Consider the following 20,155-nt stretch of genomic DNA (forward strand, 5'->3'; position numbering starts at 1 on the left):
TCATAATTTGCCTTAAGGGCCAGATTTAGGCTTTGAGGGAAAAGGTAGAGAAAGAAGTACATAAAGCTTGCAGATGAGTTTTTTTTTCCATAATGATGTATGTCACGAATAAAGCCAACCAAATGAAACTGTTGTTTTTTTGGGTCAGGATCAGATAGCTTTATCAATAAATTTGCAAGGTTATATATGGCCAAACACAACTGGTTTGTGCTGAAAGTACTATGGAATTCATATTTATTTCTACTACTACTGTAATTATCATTTGAACATAAAGAGTTGAAGTTTTTCAAATGTCTACATAAGTGAAAAGTCAATGGGTATAGCCTTGTACTTTAGTTTAATATTCTTTATTCATTTTTTCATTTAACAACAAGTGCAACAAATATTAACAGTTAAACTTATACAATATCACTTGAGTATCTATTCTTAGTAATTTCACAATTAAAAATAAAAATAAATCCCTCCCTCCCAACCCTCCCAATTATATCAGCTTGGGAAAAATGATTATTTATTTATTACAATATTCTATTAATGGTCTCCAAACATCCTGAAATTTATTAAAATTTCCTTTCTGCAACGCTAACATTCTTTCCATCTTATTCATATGACACAGTGAATTCCACCAAAAACTGTAATTTAATCTATGCCTTATACTTTAGTTTAAAGGGACATAGAAGTGCACTTTAGCTTTGAAAGTTGCCACAGGTACAACAGTTGATGTTCAAAAGGTTTGCCCAACTAATGTCGGGAGTTGGCTGGATAAACCTTGCTGTATGAATTTTCACCCTGGCTGACCAGTTAAATTTTTCAAGGCAAGTAACAAGCCATACAAAATTTAACCAAAAAGGAGATTTCAAACAGGGGTTAAATTCTTTGCCAGTCAGTTCTGATTTTCAGTATGTGTAAGCTAGCCAGCCACTTTACTCCGATTGTCCAGATAAGACTAAAGATTAATGATAACCATCCTGCCTGGCTGGAATACATATACATTTTTTAATTAGTATTTTTGAAATTACATCACTTCAGAAAAATATATTCATGATTCACAAATAAGTAAATCCACATTTCCCATCATTGCATAATTATCCCCCCCCCCCTTTTTTACAAAGTTGTGCTAGCGGTTGCTGTTGCAGTAATTGCCCCATGGGGATTTAAAGGGCTTTGAGGCTTTTGCTGTGTGGCAGCCACTAGCGCAGCATTGTAAAATGGAAGAGGTAAGGAAAAAAAATCTACAATTTTGCTCACAATAATTAGGAAAATAGAGGATCCATGATATAAGAAAAAAAAAAAAAAAAAAAAAATAGTAACATAACACAGTATACTCTTAACTCTTACACAGCCAACATTCCGGAACCGGAAGAGACTGTAAAAGGAGTTCAGGATGGTAATCTGGTCCAACTAGAGGTGAACAAGGTGGATGTCCTCAGGCAGATAGACAGGCTAAAGAACGACAAATCGCCGGGTCCAGACGGCATCCACCCAAGGGTACTCAAGGAACTAAGAAATGAAATAGCTGAGCCACTTCAACAAATATGCAACCTATCCTTAAAAACTGGAGAGATTCCGGAACACTGGAAAATAGCAAATGTCATGCCCATCTTCAAGAAAGGCTCAAGGGGAGACCCAGGAAACTACAGACCGGTGAGCTTGACCTCGGTCCCGGGAAAGATGATGGAAGCGCTGATTAAAGACAGCATCTGGGAACACATCGAAAACAATGGGCAGCTAAAGCCGAGCCAGCATGGCTTCTGCAAGGGCAGGTCATGCCTCACAAATTTATTATATTTCTTTGAGGGGGTAAACAGCCAGGTGGATAAAGGGGAATCTATAGACATCATTTACCTTGACTTCCAAAAAGCCTTCGACAAGATACCACACGAAAGACTGCTAAGAAAGCTATGGAACCATGGGGTGCAAGGGGAGGTCCACCGATGGATCAAAAACTGCCTGGCGGGCAGGAAACAGAGGGTTGGAGTAAAGGGCCATTACTCGGACTGGCAATGGGTCACGAGCGGAGTTCCCCAGGGGTCGGTGCTGGGACCGCTCCTGTTCAATATATTTATTAACGACCTGGAGGCAGGAACAAAATCTGAGGTTATTAAATTTGCAGATGACACCAAACTATACAGCAGGGTTGAAAACATGGAAGACTGCAAAGATCTCCAAAAAGATCTGACAGCGCTGTAAGAGTGGGCCAAAAAGTGGCAAATGAGCTTCAACATAGGGAAATGCAAGGTCATTCGTATAGGGAAAAAGAACCCGATGTTCACTTATAAAATGGGGGGATCACCGCTAGGGGTGAGTAACTTTGAAAGAGACCTGGGAATGATGGTAGACACATCATTGAAGACGTCGGCGCAGTGCACCACAGCCTCAAGGAAAGCAAACAAAATGTTGGGCATCATTAAGAAGGGTATCACGTCCAGGACGAAGGAAGTCATCCTGCCACTGTATCGTGCAATGGTGCGCCCGCACCTGGAGTACTGCGTCCAGTACTGGTCGCCGTACCTCAAGAAGGACATGGCAATACTCAAGAGAGTCCAGAGAAGAGCAACTAAGCTAATAAAGGGTATGGAAGACCTCTCATATACTGACAGACTGAAGAAGCTGGGGCTTTTCTCCCTGGAAAAGCGGAGACTTAGAGGAGACATGATAGAAACCTTCAAGATCATGAAGGGCATAGAAAGAGTAGACAGGGACAGATTTTTCAAATTATGGGAAACCACAAGTACAAGGGAACACTCAGAGAAATTGAAAGGGGGAAGGTTTAGAACAAATGCCAAGAAGTTCTTTTTCACCCAGAGGGTGGTGGATACATGGAATGCGCTGCCGGAAGATGTGATTAACAGGAGCACGCTACAGGGATTCAAAGAAGGTTTGGATAGGTACCTGGAGGACAAAGGGATTGAGGGGTATAGATAGGAGTAGAGGTAGGTTATAGGGTTAGAGGATTAGAGGCAGTTACAAAGTTAGTCAGGGGCACTGTTCAGGCAATTAGGCCCGATGGGCCGCCGCGGGTGCGGACCGCTGGGCAAGAAGGATCTCTGGTCTGCCCCAGCAGAGGCAACTTCTTATGTTCTTATGTAACTAACTTTCCAGCCTACCTATACAGCGAACAACTCTCTGAATGAAGTCTGCATCTGAACTAATAACATAGAAACATAGAAGATGACGGCAGAAAAGGGCTACAGCCCATCAAGTCTGCCCACTCTGCTTACCCACCCCCTGTCTATGCCCTAATGACCCAATTTCCTTATCTTGACCCTCGTAGGGATCCCACATGGGTATCCCATTTATTCTTAAAGTCTGGCACGCTGTCTGCCTCGATCACCTGCACTGGAAGCTTGTTCCAATGATCAACCACTCTCTCTGTGAAGAAATACTTTCTGGTGTCGCCATGAAATTTTCCGCCCCTGAGTTTGAGTGGGTGCCCTCTTGTGGCCGAGGGTCCCTTGGGAAAGAAAATATCATCTTCCACTTCGACACGTCCCGTGAGGTACTTAAATGTTTCGATCATGTCTCCCCTCTCCCTACGTTCCTCAATAGTGTAGAGCTGCAATTTGTTCAGTCTCTCTTTGTACGAGAGACCCTTGAGCCCCGAGATCACCCTGGTGGCCGTCCGCTGAACCGATTCAATTCTGCGCACATCTTTACTGTAATGTGGCCTCCAGAATTGCACACAGTACTCAAGATGAGGTCTCACCATGGCCCTGTAAAACGGCATTATGACTTCAGGCTTTCGGCTGACGAAACTTCTATTGGTACAACCCAATATCTGCCTTGCCTTAGATGAAGCCTTCTCCACTTGATTGGCAGTTTTCATGTCTGCACTGATGATTACTCCTAAATCTCGTTCTGCTGAAGTCCTAGTTAAAGTTTCTCTGTTCAAGAAGTACGTCCTGCATGGATTTTCGCTTCCGAGGTGCATGACCTTACATTTCTTAGCATTGAAGCCTAGCTGCCAGGTTGAGGACCAACTTTCCAATGTAAGCAGGTCCTGCGTCATATAATTCTGTAAACTGCATTCACTTACTATATTACATAGTTTGGCGTCATCGGCGAATACTGTTATTTTACCTTGAAGCCCTTGAGTCAGATCCCCTATGAATATGTTGAAAAGGAGTGGACCCAGGACCGAGCCCGGCGGCACTCCACTGGTCACCTCCGATGTTTTAGAGAGGGTACTATTAACCACCACCCTCTGAAGTCTGCCACTCTGCCAATCATTGACCCATGCAGTTAGTGTCTCTCCTAACCCCATCGATTCCATCTTGCTTAGCAGCCTGCGGTGTGGGACACTGTCAAAAGCTTTACTGAAGTCCAGGTACACGACGTCCAAAGACTCTCCCAAGTCCAACTTTCTTGTTACCCAGTCAAAGAAGCTGATGAGATTGGATTGGCAGGACCTACCCTTGGTGAATCCATGCTGACTGGGATCCCGAAGATTCCCTTCATTCAAGATCGTGTCCAATTTGCTTTTACCTCCTCATTAGCTTCCAAGAAATTTTTTAACTGCTTTGGATCATAAAACAAATAAGATTTTGACATATACAATACAACACAAATACAAGAAAATTTCAAAACAAAAGTTGCTCCAAGAGATAAAACTCTGGGGCATATGGCCAGAAAATCCTGGTGTCTTTTGAGTATTTTTAGACAAATCAAGAAAAATTCTCAAAAATGATAAAAAAAATAAAAAAAATAATAATAATATGTCTGAAGTAAAGATGCAATACATTGTTGTGGTCTGTCTCCAAAGCAAAAGTCATGAGCAAAAGTCAAAGCAAAGTAGTTCTCAAAGTCACTACTTCTATAAAAGACTAAAAAAACAAACTAGTTAAGCCAAGATTCATTTGATCATGATGTTTTCTATTACCACTTTCTGAATTTTTCAAGATTAAATAATAAGTCCTCACAATTGGGGGGTAGAGATTCAGAAGGGATCTTTAAAATTTCCATTCAGTATTTCTTAACCATGTCAATGGGAGTCATTAAGGGTGACTTAGGGAAATTCAAAAAACTTAAATTACTACGTCTGGACAGATTTTCTATATGTTTCAGTTTCTGATAAACAAAAATTTGATCTTTAACAATAGCTTGAGATACTTTAGTTCAGGGGTGCCCACACTTTTTTGGCTTGCGAGCTACAAACAATAAAATTTAAAAAAATACAAAAAACACCTCAGTAACAATTATACAAAAATAGACAAATATACCCCTTGCCCTTTTACTAAACCGCGATAGCGGTTTTTAGCACAGGGAGCTGTGCTGAATGCCCCTCACAGCTTCTGACGCTCATAGGCTCCCTGCGCTAAAAAACACAATTGTGGTTTAGTAAAAGGGGGCCATAGTGCAAAATATAGACACATTTTGATCACTAAAACGGACACATGTTGATCACTAAAATCATTTTTCCTACATTTTTGTCTGGTGATTTCATGAGTCTCTGGTTGCACTTCTTTCTTCTGTAAATCCAATACTTTGTTTATTTCTGCCCCTCTCCTTTTCTTTCTGTCTCTCTTTCTTTCTCTTTCCCCCACCCCCCTCTTTAGTTCTGTCTTTCATTCTCTCTCCCCCTGCCTGCCTGTCTTTCTTTCTCTCTCCCCCTGGCCCCCCCAAGCCACCGTGCTGATTTCTCCTCTTTCCTGATTTATTCTCTCTCCCTGCCCCCCCCCCAAGCCACCTCGCCGATTTCTCCCTGCTTCCCCCAGCCAGGTCTGGCGCGTACAAGCACCAGGCCCACAAGCCTTCCCCTGACGTCGAAGAGGAAGTTCCAGGCCAGCCAGGCAGCAATTGGTTGGCACAGAACTTCCTCTTTGATGTCGGAGGTGAAGGCTTGTGGGTCCGGCGCTTGTATGCACCTGGCCTGGCTTGGGGAGGCTTGAAGAACAATTTTGCAAAGGCAATGTGATTGACTCGCATTGCCTTTGCAATCTACTGGTCGATCACAATCAACCATTTGGGCACCCCTGCTTTAGCTGTTTAAACTTCTCACATTTTCCTTCCACAGTACACACTTTAGTTGTCAGTTCTTGTAGCTCTTGAGATTGTTCCACAACAGTTTGAGACAAAACTGTAACTTCCTCATGTTCTTTAACCAAAAAGAACCTAACAGAAGAGTTTAACTCATGTAAAGACTAGCAGAGTATTTCCATGTTTATCATCGCAGGTCTCCAATTCCTTCAAAAATCCAGAGGGAGGTTTTTGTATTCCCATCTAAAAAGGGAGTACCTCAGATGTTGACCCACAAGAGGCCGGTGCATTACCCTCTTTGGAACAGCTCCTTCTCTGGGGGTAGAAACCACTAATGGAAGGCTCCCCTGTTGTGGCTCCAAATCCTGGTCATCTGCCTTTGAAATAGGTCATTGCTCTACTTTCATGGATTTCACTCCATGCTGAAGGGGAGTGGTGCATAGTTCAGGGCTAAGCAATACCTTATCTACGCTGTTGCTAGAACTCATAAGGTCCAGTGGGGCAGAAGAAATAACAGTCAGGGATCTGGTCAATGCACGAAAGCCGTCAAGTTGTTTGTTGGAGCAGTGAAACCATCCTTTGTTTAATGGGAGCTGCCTTGGATAGAAACATAGAAAGATGACGGCAGATAAGGGCTACAGCCCATCAAGTCTGCCCACACCATTGACCCTCCCTTTTAAGTCTATTGACCCCCTTAAGTATAATTGTAATTATACTGCCACTCTACTGACCCGCTCTTTCAAGTCTATACCCTAGTGACCCTATCCCTTGGCATGACCCTCGTAGGGATCCCACATAGGTATCCCATTTATTCTTGAAGTCTGGGATGCTGTGTGCCTCGATCACCTGCACTGGAAGCTTGTTCCAATGCTCAATCACTCTCTCTGTGAAGAAGTACTTCCTGGCGTCTCCACGAAACTTCCCTCCCCTGAGTTTGAGCAGATGATCTCTTGTGGTCGAGGGTCCCTTCAGAAGAAAGATATCATCTTCCACCTCGACCCGTCCCGTGATGTACTTAAATGTCTCAATCATGTCTCCCCTCTCCCTATGCTCTTCGAGAGTGTAGAGCTGCAATTTGCTCAGTCTTTCTTCGTACGGGAGACCCTTAAGCCCCGAGAACATCCTGGTGGCCATCCGCTGAACTGATTCAATTCTGAGCACATCTTTACGGTAATGTGGCCTCCAAAATTGCACACAGTATTCCAGATGAGGTCTCACCATGGCTCTGTACAATGGCATCATGACTTCAGGCTTCCTGTTGACGAAGCTTCTCTTGATACATCCCATCATCTGCCGTGCTTTAGATGAAGCCTTCTCCACTTGAGTGGATGTGCCTTTTGGTTTCCCCATAATAGGAAACCAAACATACACCATGAACAACCAAGGAATAGGCGAAAGTCTAGGCTTGCCTAAGCCACCACCAAGCACTTGGCCGTGCGGAAGCTGTGGAGTGGCCAGATTGGAATTATGAGGCAATAAAGAGTTCTGCACCCAAAAATATCTCAAACAAAGGTTCTTTATTATGCTTTTCTTGTAAGTTGAAAAACAAAACAGTTCCATTCAGGGAATATGGTTCTCATGAAGCTCCATAACTCTGGAACATCATAGTTCAAAACAGTCATACGCATGAGGATTTTAAACAAAATTCTTCAGGCACAAAGCCCCTTTTATAAAACAGTTATATTTTTCCTCATGTTCCATTTAGATAATACAGTATTTCATTTTGTAAAGATCAGAAGCTATTCAGTGTGACATGCAAAAATAAGGAAAATTTCACATCACTGTATAAGGCTTTAGAAACATTTATTACAGTAAACATGGTTAAAATCAGCAAGGCTACCAGGGAAAGCCAGGATTTAAATTTACTTTTTTAAAGCTGTTTTTATTGCATTTTGGCAAGATTTGAGTAAGGCCAGAAAAGTATAAGAAAACAGTTAAGGAAAGGTTTTCCAGTCACACAGTGCAACAAGATGAAAAGTTGGGAAGTTAGTAATATAGGTCACAGCTAAAAGCAACTTGTCTATTGAACAGAAATCAAAAGGAGGGGTATAGGGGGGAGATAAAAGTAGAATGGTAATGAGGAGCTGCAGAAAAATACACATGAAATCTTGAATTGTATGTGGAAGCAGAAAATGAGCCAAAGTAGCATGAGTATTACCATAACAGAAGACAAGCTAAGATGCACAGTTGAAATCTGAACAGGTTGTAGTACAGACAAGATGGTTCCTTGGAAGACCAATGAACTACAATACTCTAAGCCAAAGATTCTCTCTGAATACACTCAACCAGTAAAGTTTAGATAACCAGACAGGTTTTCAGGATATCCAAAATGAATATGCATGAGAGAAATTTTAATGAATAGCCTTCACTGTATACAAATCTCTCTCACATATATTCATTGTATGAATCCTGAAAACTTGCCTAACCAGGCATGTCCAACCCCTAATTTAAGAGTTTTATTATTATTTACCTTGATTCTAGATCCTTGGGACTTTATATTCTGGACATCTTCTATAGAAACCTCTATGTTATGTACCAGCTTTTGCCCTTCTGAGATTTGCTTGCATAGAGCATCATAATCTTCAATCAAACCAAGAATATGGCGTCCATTTTTATCTGCCCACATATGAAGGCCAGGAACCAGAAGAGCTGGGGCATAGGATATGCTAACAGTAGAACTGCTGCTGCACTGAGAAGCACCATCGTCATTATCTTTTGCAAGTAAAATGAAATACAAAAAGAGAGATTAGATTCTTACTTTGATATCATCTTTTCCAGTAGATAGGGACAGTATGCTGAACCATAGGGTAATCCATCTGTGCTCACAAGCATACTGCAGAAGATGTCAATCACAGCTTTTCAACTCTTCCTCCTTCTCCACAGTTCATACCAAAGCTGCCTAGGACACTGCTAAAATTTCTAATAGCTGTACACATTGGGCAGCATTCGCACTGTTCTCACATCACTCAGATGTGAGAACAGTGTGGGCCTGTTTGTCTCTCTTTTGGGATCTTGCCAGGTACTTGTGACCTGTTTTGGTCATTGCTGGATACAGGATACTGAGCTTGATGGACCATTGGTCTGTCCCGGTATGCAAATGCTTATGTTTATGATTATTAAAAGTTTTAATCGCACTTCGATTTGCCAACAGCATGGTGTACAAAATATGAAAAACAAGAAATTAAAAGAATGCCATAAAAATTAGGAAAACAAAAGAAGAACAATAAAGAAAGAACAGAAGAAAAGTAAAATATAAAAACTTAATTAAATCTAAATAATCAAATCTCAAGGAAAAAAAAATTGTTTAAATTTTGTTTAAATAGTTGCCAGAAAACAGGATCATAATTTATAAAACATTCTCATAGAAATACTAAACAAAAAAAAAATGCGCCTTAAGCATTGATCTAAATTTTACATTTTTCTGAACGAATCGTAACTGGAAGAGAATTCCACAAGTGAGGAACTGCTGCAAAAAAAGCAGACATTTGCATCAGAGTCAAGCATACCAAATGAATGGCAGGCACAGTCAATTAATGAGCAGTCAATGAGCATAGGCTACGAGAAGGCTTATAAGAAACTAATAATTTTCCTAAGTAATCTGGTTAACTTGATTGTAATGCTTTATATGCAAGGGTTAAGGCCTTATGCATAAGGCAAAATTTAACGGGAGCCAATGGTACTCCTTTAAAAAAGGAGAAACGTGATCATATCTCCGCGCATTAACAAGAACTCTGATAACAGTATTTTGAACAGTTTGAAGTTTCTTAAGAGATACTGATGGTAATCCAATATAAACAATGTTACAATAATTTTATATATTTATTTATTCAATTATTTAACCCGTCCTCCCAAAGGAGTCCAGAACGGGTTACAAAGTACATCCACAATATAATCAAGACAGGACAGAGATGACATAATTTACAATATAGACATAACAATAAAACATATGCACTAAGTAGCATCTGGTGAGATTAGGTGGCATAGGTGCGTTGACTGAGTGGCATTTCTGAGTGAATGACTTTAAGGCGCTGGGTTTGTAAAGAGGAAGGTTTTCACGGCCTTCCTGAAGTTCCAGTGTCCATCTAGTGATCTATTAGATGGGGGGATGGTGTGCCAAAGTCTGGGTATGAAATGTGAGTAGGAGCGTTTGCAGGCTGTTTCAGTTTTGAGGGAGCAGCCGTTTTTCTCCTTGGGACCTCAGTGGTCGCTTTGGGAAGTAGATTTGTAGTTTAGTTTTCATGTAGTATGGAATCGTTTCATGGAAGGTTTTGACAGCAAGGACCAGGACCTTGAAGGTGCAGTGTTTTTGAATGGGCAACCAGTGCATGGAAGCTAATGCAGGAGTAACATGGTCTCGGATGACTAGGTTTTTCAAAAGGCGGATTGCAGCGTTTTGCACCCTTTGGAGGCGGGAGAGAGTTTTGGTAGGCAGGCCCACTAGTAGAGTGTTACAATAGTCTATGCAGGATAGTACAAAAGAGTAGAGTAGTTGGGCAAATTCGGGTTCAGAGAAGTATGCATGTATGGTTTTTAGTTGGTGGAGATAGTAGAAGGAGGATGATACTAGTTTGGCTATGTGATCAGTCATTGATAAGTTAAGAGTCAAGAGTTACTCCTAGGCTGCGGATGTTGTCTTTGGGTGTAAGGGTGTTTGTGTCCCAGGAAAAGGACGGATGGGAGTATACGCATAGGTCTTTGTGGATCCAGATAAGTTCTGACTTGGATTCATCTAACTGTAACTTGTTTTCGGTTATCAAGGTCTTTATGTCAGTTAAACAAGATTGGAAGTTATAGATGTGTGTGTCTCGGTGACGGCCTAGGGAAGATAGAGTTGTAGGTCGTCAGCAAAAGAGTGGATTCTGATTCAGGTTTTCCCGCTATGTCCAGTATTAGTTTGACACAGCGGTTGAAGAGGAGAGGTGATAGTAAGGCTCCCTGAGGCACTCCATAGTGGAGTGGTTTGAGTTCAGATAAGGATTTTCCTAGTAGAACTTTCTGCGATCTGTCGGTGAGGAATGAAGAGAACCATTGAAGTGTATTGTCACGGATTCCGATGGACTTTAGCCTGGACAAGAGGAGAGAGTGGTTGATGGTGTCAAAGGCGGCACTGAGGTCTAATAGTACCAGCAATGCATCATTTCCGTCGTCTAGGATTTTCCAGCAGTCATCTAGGATGTCCAAAAGCACTGTTTCTGTGCTGAGGTGTTTCCTGAGGCCCGAGTGGAAGTTGGAGAGGGTGATGTTTGTCTCCATGAAGTCTTGCAATTGCATGAGTACTGTCTTTTCCAAATATTTTTGAGATGAATGGGAGATTTGAGACAGGTCTGAAGCTGATTGGGTTGTCTGGGTCCATGGTTGGTTTTTTCAGGAGTGGTTTTACTATGGCAGATTTCCAGCTCTGGGAACTACGCCTGTCATAAGGGACTCGTTTATTAGGGGTAGGATGGATTCCAGGAATACCTTGTTTCTGTCCAGGAGTGTAGTGGAGGAACATGGATCCAGGATCGAGGTTGCAGGGTGTACGGAGTTGATTATGGTTTTGAGGTCATTGTGGGAGATCAATTTGAAACTGTTCAAGGTTTCCATCTTGAGTGGATGGTCAACTTTGGTGGTCTCTGGGATGTATGGGAGTGCTTTGGCCTCTGAGTCCAGATTTGTGCATATCTTTGATATTTTGTCGTGGAAGAAGGTAGAGAGGGATTCACAGTCTAGGTTTGTTTGCTGGGAATGCACTGGACCTTGGGATGAGGAGAATAGGTTTTTCGCTATTGAGAAGATGGCCTTCAATCTGCTTGGGACCTTGAATAGTAAAGTGGTGAAATGTGATTTCTTTGCTTCATGGGTGGCTAGTTTGTAGTTTTGCAGCACGTTTTTCCAGAAGGATTTGTCCTCGTCACTGAGAGTTTTGCACCAAGTATTTTCTGCTTTTCTGACTCTCCTTTTTGTACTTTCAGGTCTTCTGTAAACCAGGGTGAAGAGAATGGTCATAAGTTAGGTTTGGTCATCTTGACTTTTGCTAGGTTCTCATAGAGTGTTTTGATGTCTGAATGCCAGGTCAGTGCCTTCTCTTCTAGGGAGTTTGTGCTTAGTTGTAGTTTGGAGATGTCGTGGAAAAATGTGGTTGGGTTTACTAACTTTGGGTCGAATGTAATTGTTTCCTGGGAATTTATTCGATCTGCTGCCTCTAACTCTGGTGTGCAGGCCGAATGTGATTATATGGTGGTCTGTCCAGGGGACCATGATGTTTGTCGGTGAGGATGTTTTCTGATCAATTTGTGGACCGTCTGGGAAAAAGATTAGGTCCAGTGTGTTTCCAGATAAGTGAGTGGGAGAGGTGACTTGTTGAGTGAGTCCCAGATCTGATAGTGTTTTGATGAAATCTCGTGGGGCGCTTGTGACTTCTGGGTAGTCCGTGAAGTTGAGGTCTCTTAGGACTATAATTTGTTTATGGTTTATGGACAGGTTGCTTATAATGGTTAGCAGTTCATCGAGCGCAGACATAGGAAAGGAGGGTGCTCTGTAGACTAGTATGATCATGATTTTTTTGTCGTGGCCTATTGAGAAAATGAGGCATTCTAGGTATGGTAGTGTTATGGAGTGTATTTGGCGTGGGTTTAACTTGGACTTGGCGATCACTGCCAACCCTCCCCCTCTCTTGTTGGGACGGGAGCATGCCAGTGCTTGGTAGCCTTGAGGGCTACACACCCTAGGTGGCTCCATCGTTGTATTTGAGCCATGTTTCCATTACTAGTAGGAGGTCCCAGCTGTACTCTGTGATAGTGTCTGTGAGAACGAGATCTTTGTCGTTTATGGATCTGGCATTCACTAGGGCTTCTGCGACTTTGTGTGCAATGGGGGTGTATGTGTCAGTTTTGATCTTTATGAGGTTGTGGGTATTGATTATTTTGGGCTTTGTGCAGTAGCAGCTTCTTAGGTCTCCATATCGGCCCTGGCCAGTGATGGTGGGTATGTGGTATGCCATCACGGGAAGTATGAGTGTGATGGCTAGAAGGGGGTATGGTGTATTGGCTTGACTGTGAGTGACATGGTCAAGTCTGAGCATAGTTTTTGGGATGGTCCTCCCTGGGCCACGCAGATGGCCTTTGGGAGATATTCACTTGCTTGGCTGCCCTTTATAGGGCTGAAGGGGAAAGCACTATGAGCTCTGGGGAAGAAATAGAGAGAAGGAGCCGGGAGATGGATGTCAGAGAGACGGAGTCTCAGTGCAGTGAGGGGGATGACTGGCTTCCTTCCCCTCAATGTGTTGAAGAGGTGACTGCATGCTGCAGCAGGAGCCCCTAAGGGCTGAAGAGGAAAGAACTGTAAGCTCTGGGGAGAAGAGATGGGGCTTCCCACCAAACAGGATCAAGCAGAGAGATGGAGTCTAACTATGCTGAAGTGAGAAGTTGAACTGCTGGAGCCCCGGCTCTTTAAAGGACTGAAATGAAACAGGGCAGGCTCCAGGGAAAACGGGGGTGGGGCTTACCGCCAAAGGACGCTGGTCAGAAGGTGGAGAATCGGTGCAGTGAGGGGGATGAATTGGCCTCCCTTCCCCTCACTGTGCTGAGTTTCAAAGATAAGCCGTTGGAGCCCTGAGCCCTTTAAAAGGCTGAAATGAAGCAGGGCAAGCTCTAATTTGGATGTTACTAGAGCATAAATGAGAGACTCACAACTCGGTGTATTGATGTAAGTACGAATAGAGCAAATCTTTCGCAAAGAGAAAAAAACAAGATTTCACAACTGATGAAATCTGTAAATGAAATGTTAGTGCAGGGTCCAAGTGGACACCTAAATATTTCAAATAATTGTAAAGCTTTATGGGTTGGATACCCATAAAAAGATGATAAACCTGGAGTTTGTGATGAACTAGAGACCCACATCTCAACTGTTTTCTGTGGATTCAAAATCAATTTATTTTTGGTTAACCAATTGCTAATCATATTGATACATGATTGTAGAGGCGCTAAATCTGGGTTAGCAATTGGTTGAGGGAAAACCAGTAATATGTCTTCAGCATATAAATAATATTTAATTTGATGTTCCTGAATTCTCAGAGCCAAAGTACTCAAAAAAATATTAAACAATAAGGGCGAGTTTAGAGCCTTGAGGCACACCACAGGGAAGATTACTAATCGAGAAGCAACCAGAGGAAAAAGACATTTTGAAAGTTCTCTCTGAGAAATGATTTAAACCACTCCAATACTTTTTCAGATATTCCAAAATCCTCCAACCAATTTATTAGAAAAGAATGGCTAACAAGGTCAAAGACTGCTGAGAGATCTAAAGACACTAATAATACCGTCTTACCCTGATCAAAGGCCGTGTAACAATCATTTAGTAAAGATGCTAAGATTGTTTCAGTAGAATGAAATCTTTGGAACCCAGATTGCGATGGATGTAACATGAAAGAGGATTCAGCATGTTGTGAAAAAAACAATCTTTTCTAAAACCTTTGAAACGAAAGGAAGGTTAGAGACTGGGCAAAATTAGAAGCTTGTTCTTATGTTCCCTTTGGAAGAAATGGTGTTCTGCATGTTACTAGCCACTGTGGCTGTCTGATCAACTGACTTTTGCAATAAGAACATAAGAATTGCCATTGCTGGTCAGACCAGTGGTTCATCGTGCCCAGCAGTCCGCTCACATGGCGGCCCTTTGGTCAAAGACCAGTGCTCTAAATGAGTCCAGCCTCACCTGCGTACGTTCTGGTTTAGCAGGAACTTGTCCAACTTTGTCTTGAATCCCTGGAGGGTGTTTTCCCCTATAACAGACTCCGGAAAAGCGTTCCAGTTTTCTACCACTATCTGGGTGAAGAAAAACTTCCTTATGTTTGTACTAGTGCTGCCCGATTCAGGAAAAAAAATTTCGATTCGATTCAGCCTATTGAATTGGTATTTCGATTCGATTTTCCTGCCCAATTGAATGTTTTTTTTCAAACATCCTGGTGGGTTAATTTTATAGCTTCGTCACCCCTTTGGCTTCTCCTAACCACACTGGCGCTGTGGTGTAAACAAAATAAAGAAACAAAAAGGACTTTTCTTCTCTCTGTTAAATCCTAGCTCATGTTTGCGGTCCAGCTCTGGCAGGATACACGTTTCAAATCTCACATATTGTAATCACAAAACAAAAAATAAAATTATTTTTTCTACCTTTTGTTGTCTGGTCAATATTTAAATCTTGTTGGTCCCAGGCTCTGGTTATCTTCTGATAACTTGCTTGCCAGGGTCTCCTTCTTTCTTCTTTCTCCGTGCTAACCATCCATCTGCCATCTCTGTCCTCCCGTTTCCCTTCCCTCTCCCGGAGGTCTGGCATCTTTCCTTTTTTTCATCTCCATCCACAGATTCACCTTTTCTCAACTACCCTTTCATCCAACATCTCTCCCTCCTTCCCCACCACCCCAGGGTCCACCATCTCTCCTTTTCTCTTACCAACTACCCTCCTATCCAGAATCTCTATCCTCCCTCCACACCATCCCTTGTGTCCAACTTCTTTCCCTTTCTGTTCCTTCCCTCCCTAAATCCCATTGTCCATCATCTCTCTCCCTCTCCTCTATTTTTAGACCCATTATTTCTTTCCCCCCCAAAGTCCGGCATATGCATGTCTCTTTAAACTCCCCCTTCCCTCCTTCCATGTACTTCTACACCAGGGCCCCCTCCCCTGAAGGTCTGTACCCCCTGAAGGCCTGTCCCCCCCTTGAAGGGTTGTCCCCCTTTAAGGCTTGTCCCTCCTTAAAGGCTTGTCCCCCCCCCCTTAAAGGCTTGTCCACCCCCTTAAAGGCCTGCATCCCACCCCTGAAGGACTGCCTGCCTGTCCCTCCTGAAGGCCTGTCCCACCCCGAAAGACTGCTCACCCCCCCCCTGGAAAGCCTGCGTGTTCCCCCTGACCTCCACTGGTGTCCGGCTTCCCCCCGGCCTCCCCGCACCGTTTACCTTTGAGGAGCAGCCTGCAGGTGCTAGCGATCTTTGCACTGCTTTGGAGCTGTTTCCTCTGCCATAGTCCCGCCACTCCTATGACATCAGAGGCAGGATTGCAGCAGAGGAAACAGCTCTGAAGCAGTGCAAAGATCGCTAGCACTGCGATCTTGTCTGCAGGCTGCTCCTCAAAGGTAAACGGTGCGGGGAGGCCAGGAAGGAAGCCGGGGGAAACCGGATGCCAGGGGGGAAACCGGACAGCAGCACTTCCCGACTGACCCTCCCCCCTTGCCCTCTAAAGCAGGTGCGGCAGCGGCTGGTCAGCAAGAGCAGCACTGCTGCTCCTGATTTAGGGGGCGAGGGTCAGCCGAATCAGGAAGCCGATTTATTTTTGTTTTGAATCAATTCGAATCGTGAATCGGACAGCACTAGTTTGTACAGAATTTATCCCCTTTTAACTTTAGAGTGCACCCTCTCATTCTCCCTACCTTGGAGAGGGTGAACAATCTGTCTTTATCTACTAAGTCTATTCCCTTCAGTATTTTGAATGTTTCGATCATGTCCCCTCTCAGTCTCCTCTTTTCAAGGGAGAAGAGACCCAGTTTCTCCAATCTCTCACTGTACGGCAACTCCTCCAGCCCCTTAACCATTTCAGTTACTCTTCTCTGGACCCTTTTGAGTAGTACCGTGTCCTTCTTCATGTACGGTGACCAGTGCTGGACGCAGTACTCCAGGTGAGGGCGCACCATGGCCAGGTACAGCGGCATGATAACCTTCTTCGATCTGTTCGTGATCCCTTTCTTAATCATTCCTAGCATTCTGTTCGCCCTTTTCGCCGCCGTCGCATATTGCGTGGATGGCATCATCGACTTGTCGATTAGAACTCCCAAGTCTCTTTCCTGGGAGGTCTCTCCATGTACTGCCCCGGACATCCTGTATTTGTGTATGAGATTTTTATTACCGACATGCATCTTACAGTTATCCATGCTGAACCTCATTTGCCATGTCGCTGTCCATTTCTCAAGCTTGATTATATCACGTTGCAGATCTTCGCAATCCTCCTGTGTCTTCACTACTCTGAATAACTTCGTATCGTCCGCAAATTTAATCACTTCACTTGTCGTACCAATGTCCAGATCGTTTATAAAGATTTTGAAGAGCACAGGTCTAAGCACCGAGCCCTGCAGCACCCCACTGGTGACGCTCTTCCAGTCTGAGTATTGTCCATTTACCAATAACCTAAAATCTCTTGTGTAAGTCAAGGATTAATAAGCTTATATCAGAGGAAAAAGGGTCTCAGTAACCCCGCAAACCATCCACAAGGGATAAATCTCATTCGCGTGAGTGAGAGGTTCCATTGTCTATCATTGACTCAAAAATCCTCCTATTAACTCAATGCTTATAACACAGAATTTATCTTTTTAAATAAATTTTTCTTATATTTTTTTTTCATGCAAAACCTTAATTCGATAATTGCAAAACAGCAGAGTGGGTCTTATCTTTTTAACAGCGCCTGCCGGCTTCAAAATTTCACAGAATGAAATGACTGTTCAGTCAATCCCCATCATTTAATTCTGTGAAACTTTGATGCCGGCAGGCGCTGGTAAAAAGATAAGTCCCACTCTGCTGTTTTACAATTATCGAATTAAGGTTTTGCATGAAAAAAAGATATAAGAAAAATTTATTTAAAAAGATAAATTCTGTGTTATAAATATTGAGTTAATAGGAGGTTTTTTGGGTCAGTGATAGACAATGGAACCCCTCACACATGCGAACAAAATTGATCTCTTGTGGATGGTTCGCTGGGTTACTGAGACCCTTTTTCCTCTGATATAAGCTTACTAATCCTTGACTTGCACAAGAGATTTTAGGTTATTGGTTATGTGTCATAATTAAGTCTCTTTATCCTTCAGCTGTGAGTTATAGTATTATAGATTTTTGTCCATTTACCCCCACTCTCTGTTTCCTATTCTCCAGTTTTTAATCCACATGAGTATTTCACCCTTGATTCCATGGCTCACAATTTTCTGAAGTAGTCGTTCATGCGGAACCTTGTCGAACGCCTTCTGAAAATCCGGATATACAATGTCGACCGGGTCGCCCTTGTCTATCTACCTGTTTACTCCCTAGAAGAAGTGCAGCAAGTTCATCAAACAGGATCTGCCTTTGCTGAAGCCGTGCTGGCTGGTCCTCATCAGATCGTGTCCGTCAAGGTGATCAATGATGCAGTCCTTTATCAGCGCCTCTACCATCTTTCCCGGTACCGAGGTCAGACTCACCAGTCTGTAGTTTCCTGGATCTCCCCTTGAACCTTTTTTGAAGATCGGCGTAACATTCGCCACTTTCCAGTCTTCCGGAATCTTTCCCGATTTGATCGACAGATTGGCTATTAGTTGAAGCAGTTCAGCTATAGTCCCTTTCAGTTCCTTAATGACCCTCAGATGGATGCCATTCGGTTCCGGGGATTTATTGCTTTTAAGCCTATCAATCTGCCTGAATACCTCTTCTAGATTGACCGTAAACCCTGTCAGTTTCCCATCTTCATTTCCAGCATATAGCCTGATGGGTTCTAGTATGTTGTGTATATCCTCTTCGGTAAATACAGATGCAAAAAATGTATTCAGTTTGTTGGCGATAGCTTTGTCCTCCTTTAGCACTCCCTTTATTCCATGGTCATCCAATGGTCTCACCGCTTCCTTCGCGGGTCGTTTCCTCTTAATATACAGAAAGAGCGGCTTGAAGTTTTTTGCCTCCTTGGTTATTTTTTCCTCATAGTCTCTTTTGGCCCCTTTTACCACCTTATGGCACCTGCATTGATGTTGTTTATGCTTATTCCGTTTTTTACCTTTTCCTTTCCTTAAACAAAGTTTTCTTGTCAGAATTTGGTGAAGTGAGGTTAAATGTTTGACCTAAAAGTTGGTTACTTCATCTAGGTTAGTTTGGGGCTCCTTTTAACCTATTTTCAAGCTCTTTTATTAATACAACTGGCCAGTCCATAACTTTGCCTTTTCCAGATTCTCCTATATACAAGGTAGCCACTTTGCTCAACAGAGTCCTTGTATAAGCTTCTCCAGAATGTTTCGATTCCATTTCAATTGGTGGTATTTGCACTGTACTTAAACTCTCTTCCAATTCCCTATAAAACAGTTTTGGATTTTCTTAAATAATTTATTTTGATTTCTCTCTCTTCCTATCTCCATAGTTTGTGCTTCTACTGCTAATTTTAATTACTGGAGCACATGAATTAATGTTTCCAACTTTTTCTCATAGAATCTATATATGTCTGTTGTACCAGTTTTTTCTATGCTTGCTGTTTGATCTTGCTTGTAAACTGCTGTCCTTGGCTGCACCTATAAATCTCTGATCCTTAGATTTCAGTTCTTTCTTTCAATATCCTACTACTAGTACTAAATCCTACTACAAATATACTATTTATCACTTCTATAGCGCTGAAAAGCGTACATAGCGCTGTACAATCAAACACGCAATAGATGGTCCTTGCTCAGAAGAGCTTACAATCTAATTAGACAGGACATATAGGCAAGGCAAAAAAGAACCAACGAAAACTGCATTGAAGATGTGAAGCAAAAAAACCAAAACCAAACTGCAGAAAAATGTACAAGGTGCAGGAATTTATATTAATAAAAGTCATAAAAACATATATAACATAAATAAATCAAATGTATCCAAAAACTGGTCCTTGTTCTCATGTGTACAGGACCCGACACGGCTCATGTTTCGAAAAACATTTCTTCCTCATGGGTCCCGGATGTATGGTACATAGAGTTTCAAAAAAACAAATTGGATGAAAATAAACAATGTTTCTTAGTGCAGCGCTTAGTGCAGGAGTTTTTCACGATTGTTACGTTTGAAATTTTGTTTATTTTTATCCAATTTGGTTTTTTGAAACTCTAACATACCATATATCCGGGACCCCTGAGGAAGAAATGTTTTTCGAAACAAGGGGCCTTGTCAGGTCCGGTACACACGCTTAGCATTTTGATAAGCGTTTTATCAAATTTACAATAAACTTGGAAACTTTCTGCAGTTTTGTTTTGAATTTTTGACAGGACATATAAAGAATTTAAAGATTTAGGTAATTTTATAGTGAATGGGAGTTAGAAGTTGAAGACAGTTGAAACTACCACAGGAACGCTGGAATCTGCACAGATATTTAGATAATGCAGAATATAAAATTTTGTATAAACTAATCTAAGTGTCTCCTAGTTCAGTGGTATTCAACCTGAAGTTCACCAAAAATGCAGCTGTTGAGT

General features: G+C 42.4%; 1 protein-coding gene across 5 annotated transcripts in view; it reads right to left on the reverse strand.

Annotated features, from left to right (window-relative positions):
• LOC117367981 (CDK5 regulatory subunit-associated protein 2-like) overlaps positions 1 to 20,155 on the reverse strand; it is a 372,935-nt gene that overhangs the window by 82,609 nt on the left and 270,171 nt on the right. For all 5 annotated transcript variants that reach the window (XM_033961149.1, XM_033961147.1, XM_033961146.1 and 2 more), the window contains one exon: positions 8,444 to 8,685. In XM_033961149.1, coding sequence (XP_033817040.1) covers positions 8,444 to 8,685 — 242 coding nt within the window. The remainder of the gene's footprint in view (positions 1 to 8,443; positions 8,686 to 20,155) is intronic.

Source organism: Geotrypetes seraphini, chromosome 10, assembly GCF_902459505.1.
Source record: "Geotrypetes seraphini chromosome 10, aGeoSer1.1, whole genome shotgun sequence".
Classification (NCBI taxonomy): Eukaryota; Metazoa; Chordata; class Amphibia; order Gymnophiona; family Dermophiidae; genus Geotrypetes; species Geotrypetes seraphini.